This window comes from Myxocyprinus asiaticus, chromosome 20, assembly GCF_019703515.2.
Source record: "Myxocyprinus asiaticus isolate MX2 ecotype Aquarium Trade chromosome 20, UBuf_Myxa_2, whole genome shotgun sequence".
NCBI lineage: Eukaryota > Metazoa > Chordata > Actinopteri > Cypriniformes > Catostomidae > Myxocyprinus > Myxocyprinus asiaticus.
The window spans coordinates 43713954-43722576 of record NC_059363.1 but is presented as its reverse complement, the minus strand read 5'-3'; the positions used below and the strand labels follow the sequence as shown (position 1 = coordinate 43722576).

Sequence of the window (8623 nt, the reverse complement as noted above, 5' to 3'; positions counted from 1 at the left end):
GCTGACCAACTTTATGGAGATGCAGATTTCATTTTCCAACAGGACTTGGCACCTGCACACAGTGCCAAAGCAACCAGTATCTGGTTTAAGGACCATGGTATCCCTGTTCTTAATTGGCCAGCAAACTCGCCTGACCTTAACCCCATAGGAAATCTATGGGGTATTGTGAAGAGGAAGATGTGATATGCCAGACCCAACAATGCAGAAGAGCTGAAGGCCACTATCAGAGCAACCTGGGCTCTCATAACACCTGAGCAGTGCCACAGACTGATCGACTCCATGCCACGCCGCATTGCTCCAGTAATTCAGGCAAAAGGAGCCCCAACTAAGTATTGAGTGCTGTACATGCTCATACTTTTCATGTTCATACTTTTCAGTTGGCCAAGATTTCTAAAAATCCTTTCTTTGTATTGGTCTTGAGTAATATTCTAATTTTCTGAGATACTGAATTTGGGATTTTCCTTAGTTGTCAGTTATAATCATCAAAATTAAAAGAAATAAACATTTGAAATATATCAGTCTGTGTGTAATGAATGAATATAATATACAAGTTTCACTTTTTGAATGGAATTAGTGAAATAAATCAACTTTTTGATGATATTCTAATTATATGACCAGCACCTGTATGTGTGTGTATATATATATTTTTGGTAACCAACATTATACCACAAATGCTGTCGATTGAGCTTAAAGGGATAGTTCACCCCAAAATGAAAATTCTCTCATCATTTACTCACCCTCATGCCATCCCAGATATGTATGACTTTCTTTTTCCTGCAGAACACAAATTAAGATTTTTAGAAGAATATCTCACCTCTGTCGGTCCTCACAATGCAAGTGAATGGTGACCAAAACTTTGAAGCTCCATAAAGGCATATATATATATAAAGGCTAAATCCATTTCTTCAGAAGCAATATGATAGGTGTGGGTGAGAAACAACTATATTTAAGTCCTTTTTTTAATATAAATTCTCCTCCCTGCCCAGTAGGTGGCAATATGCATGAATAATGAGAACAGCCAAAAAGAAAAGAAGAAGAATGTGAAAGTGCAGATTTATGGTAAAATAAGGACTTTAATATTGATCTGTTTCTCAGCCACACCCATCATATCACTTCTGAAAACATGGATGTAACCACTGGAGTCTTATGGATTACTTTTATACTTTGTCCTTTTTAGAACTTCAAAGTTCTGTCCCCCATTCACTTGCATTGTATGGACCTACAGAGCTGAAATATACTTCTAAAAAATCTTTGTGTTCAGCAGAAGAAAAAAAGTCATACACATCTGAGATGGCATGAGGGTGAGTAAATGATGAGAAAATTTTTATTTTTCTGTGAACTATTCCTTTAACTTTAACATAGAAATACTATGTCACAGTTGTATTTGTTGTACTGCCTTTAATTTGTGCTAATTTTAATTGTTTTAAGTGTCTGGACATGATTCTCTTTGCAGTAATCTACCATCTAATAAAACTCAGCTGTTTGCATTTAGTGTTATCACATGTGGAAAAGAAACCTCACCAATTAACCATCAGTAATCCTGGGATAGAAGAAACTTCTGTCAAATAATAAAAAAAAAATACTAACAATTAGACCAAACCCAGTACTAGAAGTTTCAATATAGGCCTATGCTCAGTTTAGCAATTCAGATAATATTCTCTATCAAAACAGTACACTGATTGATGCAAAGACACCTGTCAGGAGTTTTTGAATTTTGGTCTGCTGGCACCCTTGATAAATCCTTCAGGACGGCAGAAAACACCACTAGGAATCAAATGTTGTCAGCTCAGAACTGCTTACCTGTGACACACAAACTCCTCCATCTGAATCTTCCATTAAGACACATTAAAATCTCAGGACGATTTTTGTCTTATTAGAGATGTGTGTATTAATAAGTATAATCTTTTCTATCAATTCCAAGGATTGGTGCCTGACACACGACTGTGATCGGTCCATCCTGACCAGCGCTGAGTAAAGTAACAGATAGCACGTGATAACATCATCAGCAAGAGTATCAGTCTGGACAATAATTTAAACTTGAAAACGACATTGAGAAACTTTAATAGTCAAAGAAACGTGAAAAAATATGAGAATTGTTATTTAGATGCATCGTACCTTACAATTAGTGACAATTTCCTGGCTGCCAAGCTTCATGTGCAGGAGCTGGTGTGGTCATAGTACGGAGCCCTTTAAAGAGGATTTTAAACTTTTTTAATGCCAAACAAGGACCCCCAAATTTGACAGTCCCCTTGCGAAGGACCCCCTTCTTTGAGTACACATTTTCATGTAAAAAGACCCATTTATACTGTGTGAGATCTAATTAAGAACAAATTAAATAACTGGCTTTTATATAGCCATTTTACAAAAGCGACAAAATATTATTTAAAAATGTTTTTTAACAATGTTTTTTTTTTTTGTCCGCTTAAAATTTGCACTGACCCCCTAGCACCCCCTTGGAGGCCTCCTGGGGGTCCCTGGACCCCAGTTTGAAAACCCCTGCTTTAGAAGACAAGGAGGGAATTTATTTTCTGAAATAGTTTCGCATCCCCACGCCATTATTTTGGGTTCCCTCACAATACCTTTATCTATCCATCCCTTATGAAAATTAACCATGATTTTACGAACTACAATAACCATAGTTGAACTATGGTATTTGTAGTAAAACCATAACCACAAAATGTACCATTTTTACTACACTAACAATATTTTAACCATGATATTCATGGTAAAGCCATAGCAATAATACAGGAAAAACAAAACTATGGTTATAAAAATGAATAATTCTGCCCCAAAAAACAGTTAGCTTTACTATAGTAACTCTATGGTTAATTTGTGGTATGTTTTTACCATGATTTTAAAACCATGGTTCTTAACACAATATGGTTTAATGGTTATATGGTTACTGCAAGTTTACTATAATGAAACTAGGGTTAATTTTTGTAAGGCAATATTTTTAACCATAGTTTTGTATTTTTCTGTATTATTACTATGGTTCTACTATGAATACCATTTGGTTTCTGTAGTAAAACCATGGTTAATTTTCATAAGTAATGGATAAAGGTATTATTTTGGTACCCAAAATAATTGAGGGATTGCAAAAACTATTCCAGAAAATAATTTCAATCCAAGTCCTCTATGAGGCTTCGTAGTATCGACCAAACTACTAATATGGTGATGTTTTTTGAATGCTCAGTTGCAAAGCGTCCTGTGATTATTCACTTGAGATTTAAAATTGACATTCAAATGGATGGAGATCATTAAACTTGTATGTGGATGTAAACAACTCAAGAATGAAGTGAGAAACTATTTTCCTCTTCCACCAACATTTTATTCTATCTTTAGATTAAATTTCCCCGTAAAGAATTGGAATAATACAATGCAATCTTTACAAAATGGAATCAAAACCTAAAAACAGGACCAATCATCTTCACATCTGATAAAACAAAGGGGTTGATAGCATTGCATTATAAAGCACAAAAAATAAAATCAAAATAAAAAAGCAACTGATTTCCTTTCAATACAATCAGTTTAGAGTTGGTTTCAGTGATAATTTCACCACTGTGATTATCAGAGCTCAACAATGCTCACCAGACAGTCTTCTCAACCGCAAGTGGCCAAATGATCATTTAGTACAGTGCTTCTGCTAACATGAATAGATATATTTTTTATCGAAATAAAATAAAAAAACATAAGTGGCTTGACAGATGACACTGTCAATAGTGTTAAAATTCATTAAAAAAAAAATGGCTAAAAAATAACAATGATACAGTATGTAGGCAATAGAAGTAAAAAAAAAAAAAAAAAAAAAAAAGTTAAAATGACAGCATGAAAGACAGATAGCATTGTGTGGGACTTGTGTGATTTAAAAGTCCCCAAGCCCCATGTGGGGTCCATACTGATTATCTATTTACAAAACATCCAAACCAAGTATGCTGTAGACAAAAAAAAAAAAAGACAAGAAATTAAAACTGTCCCATAACGCTTTATATATATGTATGTATGTATGTATGTATATATATGCTCTTTTCCTGTATGCACATAATATAAGCCTGCACACCTTTGGAAAGATTATTTACAGCTCTTCTGTTAAATTCTCAAAGCTATTTAAAATATACTTAATGCATAAAAATAAAGATTTTGGCATTCTCTTTCTTCTTCCTCTTCTGACTGTAAAGTTCTACAAGAACCTCATGAATCTGGAAGGTTTTCTCAGTGCCTCGTCCTTCAGGTAGGGAGCAGTCATCCAGCCTGCTGCTAGGGGGCGCTGTGAGACGAGTTAGTAGGGGTACCGAAAAATATGGGGTCATGTCAGGGCATCTACAGATTTCTTTTTAAGATGTGGCACCATCATCTTGTCACTCCAATTCATCTCGGACATAAATGTGCCCAGTTTTACCCCTGTCCTGTCAATATCTGCATTCTAGGAGCACCTCCATAAACCTAGTCATCCCCATCTGTTCATGTCACAAGCAAAAACCAGACACGATGAACAGACAAAGAAACAGAGAGATTGAGAAACGGAGCTAAAGTGGTTTGTGAGTCGAATGGGGCCTTCGTCCTTTTGTTTTCCCTCCACTAATATCCATCACTTTGTCCTTCAGTGTCAGTTGGTGACTCTCGGCCACTCCGCGAATCCTCAGAGCTGGATCTCAAACGTCTTGTGGAGCTCACTGGAGAAGGGGTTTGTGGGAGAGGGGGCGGTACGTTGCTGCGAGCGGCTCTCCAGTGCGGCCCACTGGGCTTCAAATGCATCGGCCTGTTGCTGCACTGCCATCGACTGTGTGGGTGATGACACTGCGGCCCAGCTATTTGTCCCATTAAAAGCGGCACTCCCTTTGGGCGGTGCTGGGACATTGGACACAGGAGGTAGGAACGGTTTGCCGAAGGGGCTACACACACCCTGGGTGTCAAACTGGGTTAGTGGTGGGGTTGAGAAAGGCGAAGACTGAATCTGCGTCTGGGCTACCGGAATGGGCACTGGGATCGGTTGAGTTTGTGTGGCGGAACCAAACACATTGGCTACCATCTGTGAAGGTGTGATCCCGACCACCGGAAAGCTCGGTTGGACAAACGGGAGCCCGTTGGACACCGGGAAAGAAGCCGGAGCCTGGGCGTGGATTGCCGGCTGGCGTGGGGGTACGGAAGGGACCGCAGATGGTATGGAGGGATTGAAGGGTGCTGTAGGGCCGGGGGCCATGGGAACAGGCATGGGAACAGGGAAAGGCTGTTGAGCAGAAGACATATCTGTCCTCACAATGCTGGCGGCAGGTGGAAGGGCTCGCACAGACTTTGACACCTCCTCCAGCCAGCGGTCTGCTTCTGATGGTGTGCGTTTGTGAGAGGAAGCAGGTGCAGAAAGAGCTGTGCTGACTGCAGGTACAGCTCTCACTGCCAGTGCAGGACTCGTCCACTCACCTCCTAAAGTACACAAAAAGATTGTTTTTTCAGTTTGCAATTTATCTTTTGTGCTTCTAAGTCAGTGCTGTACAATGCAGATGATTAAAAATTATAATATGCAAAGGCAAATTTGAACCTGTTGCAACAAAGAACATGTACAATAAACCTGATCTCTGCTTTGCTATTACCAAATCTCGAGTGTTCGATATTTAGCGGGTTGCCAGGGTTGAGTGCCGTGTTAAGGCCGAAACATACTCTATACGCAAGTACGTGAACGCAGATGCTTCTAGCTGTGCAAGCTCGATTTAGTGCCTTGTTGCATTCCAAAATGTGTCAACCTCAATTCCATAGCCCATTGTACAAAGGGGCCTTGGTTTGTTCCTGGCAGGCAGCAGATTCCTAACTCCGCCCCCACCCTAATCCTAATCCTATGAAGCCTGTAAAGTGGAGTAGCCTGCCAGCAACAACATATGGCATCTTTCTCCCATTGCGCAATTCATAACACAACCCAAGCATGCGTTGCATTCTCAACATTGCCACAAGGTGTGCTATAGTGAGATAAGTGTGAAATGACCGCTTCTACGGTGAGTTTTCTCTTTCAAGTCAACTACAGTCATGGTGGAGCAAGAGTTTGAAGAGAATATTGCTGAGTAAATAAGTTAAAGTCAATATATTTATAGCAACTTAACTGAATAATAACACATCCAGTTAAATGCACAGACATTTGATGGCAACTCTATCGTCCCCTTGAGTACTGAGGTGTCTTCCTGTCACGGTAACGCAAGAAAGCATGTTCAACCATATAAATGGGGCCAATCGGTAAACATTAAAATACTAACTTTTTCAAAAGTAAAGCCACAAGACATAAACAATATGCGTGTAAACATGATTTTAGTGTAATAAAATCGCTTTACTATCCTTTTCTGTGTAAAGTTATTGCCAATTTCACAATTTCGTTGCCATGACGAATTTGACGATGTAATGTCAACAAACCCTAAAACGACTGTAAAGATGACAATTTAGACAAATTTACAGTTTAAATAATGCAGTGCTTTTATAAAATTATAAGCTTCACATTTCTGTTTAAACCCTCCAAAAACTGGCCCCCATTCACCTCCTTTGTAAATGCCTCACTGCAACCTCGATTTTTGCAAATATTTTTTTTATCCCCCTTTTCACCCAATTTGGAATACCCAATTCCCACTACTTAGATTGTCCTCGTGGTGGTGTGGTTACTCACCTCAATCCGGGTGGCGGATTTGAAAGAAAAGGAGGGACGAGTCGAAATTATTTTTTGTGGTAATCAACATAATGCCACGAATGTTGTCGATTGAGCTTAATTTGTATTAGCCCAGAATATTCCTTTAAGCTCAATCAACAGCATTTGTGGCATAATGTTGATTACCACCAAATATTCGGCCCTTTTATATTTAAAAAAGTGGAGGCACTTACAATGGAAGTGAATGGAGCCTGTTTATTAACATTAAAACACAAATTTTTTCCAAAAGTATAACGTAAACATCATACATAAAAACATCATTTTAGTGTGAAAACATCGCTTACTAACTAGTGGTCAACCGTTATATCGACGAGGCCAATAAACTTTCCCGTTTGGCCGATTTGTTTCTTGAGGCCGCCGAAAATTGCCTGCTTTCATGTGAAGCGACTGAGACATGTAAACGACCAGTCACGGTTCGTTTTGTCGTTATGTGCCATTGTGTTACTACAATAATAATGCTGTGCAACACAGTGTCATTTAAACAGCATATCACAGCCACGGCAGATGCGTTTGAGCTCGTAATGTTAAAGTGCTTGCCTATTTCATTCTCCCTCTCTCTCCTCAACAGTTCCCTGTGACTTTTAACCATCTTGTCTAATGATCTTGGCAAATATCAATAAAACTAATATCATATACTGTCTGCAAATATGCACATATCTCGTTTAAACAGATGTAATAAACAAACCTCACAAAACTTCAGCAGATCCAGCATCCTGTGGAGCGCTCATATATCTACCCCTGAAGCACGTATTCTAATATTCTTTCCTCAACAGTTCCCTGTAACTTTTAACTTTCTTTTTTAATGATAAATATCAATAAAACTTCTATTATACACCATTTGCAAATATGCAGATATCTCGTTTAAACAGATGTAATTCACAAACCTTCCCGTCGAGCACTGATCTAATGTCTTCCTCTGAAGCACGTATTCTATCAGCCAGAATCCAAACTTCAGGATCAGGATCAAAAGCTCCTCTCATTCACAAATCATGACGGTCAGTCCGTGACATTCAAACAGGTGCTCCAGGCCATTTAAACTGTCAGGAGATTGCTGCTTGCGCTGGATCCGCATGATTGCGTGAGTGCAACTTCAAAGTAAAAGCGCTTCACGTGTGCTGTAAGTAAATGTCTTATTCACTATCACATATGTGCAGTTGGTTTGATTCGGTATTTTTGAGAAAATGCAACTGCTAATGTGGACATGCCATCCATGGTTGCTGTACTACTGTGTGTACTGTTATTTCCTTCTTCCCAATATATTAACGATTTCTTCATGTGGAAATAAATTACTAAAATTTGATGACTAAACAGAAATCTGAAGAAACTGCTATCTACCATTTAAAATACAATATTATTTTTTTAGATTATTTTAACAGTTAAAGTTTTGTGTGAAAATGAGTAAATATAAAAATGAGTGTGACTTCCGGTAGAGCCGAGAGGAAAATGGCAGGATAGAGACAATGCTCTCCCCACAACGATCTAGTTAAAGCCCCATAATTAAACAAAAATACATTGTTTTTGTTAAGAATATATTTTATAAGAACAGGGGCGATGATGAAAACAAGAGGGAAAAAACGACGACCTAAACAAAACGAAATTGGAGACGAAGATTGCTCATCAAGCTCACCTGAACCTCAAAGCCATGAGGCAAGCGATATGGAACAAACTAACGTAAGCCTCGAGATGATTCTCCGTGAATTAAAACTCCATGAATTATTAAGACAACCACTCCCAATTCAATGAAATAAAGAAATTTGCAATTTCACCAAGAGATTAGAAGAGGCTGAAACTCGCACTGAAGAGGCCGAAACGCGTATTCAAAATGCAGAGGAGGTGATTGAGGAATTGTTAATGGTGCAAGAGTCATTAAATTCAAGGATAATCGACCAGGAAAGTCGATCCAGATGCCAAAATATAGAATTTATGGTGTACCAGAAGGCTCTGAGG

General features: G+C 38.6%; 1 protein-coding gene across 6 annotated transcripts in view; it reads right to left on the bottom strand.

The window, feature by feature from the left end:
- Positions 1 to 2220: 2220 nt before the first annotated feature.
- LOC127410947 (protein numb homolog) overlaps positions 2221 to 8623 on the bottom strand; it is a 105156-nt gene continuing 98753 nt past the window's right edge. For 2 of the 6 annotated variants that reach the window (XM_051646230.1, XM_051646235.1), the window contains one exon: positions 2222 to 5418. In XM_051646230.1, the coding sequence (XP_051502190.1) occupies positions 4637 to 5418 (782 nt within the window). In that variant the 3' untranslated portion in view covers positions 2222 to 4636. Of the gene's footprint in view, positions 5419 to 8623 lie in introns of all 6 variants that reach the window. The other 4 variants (XM_051646231.1, XM_051646233.1, XM_051646232.1 and 1 more) reach the window with 4 other exon arrangements.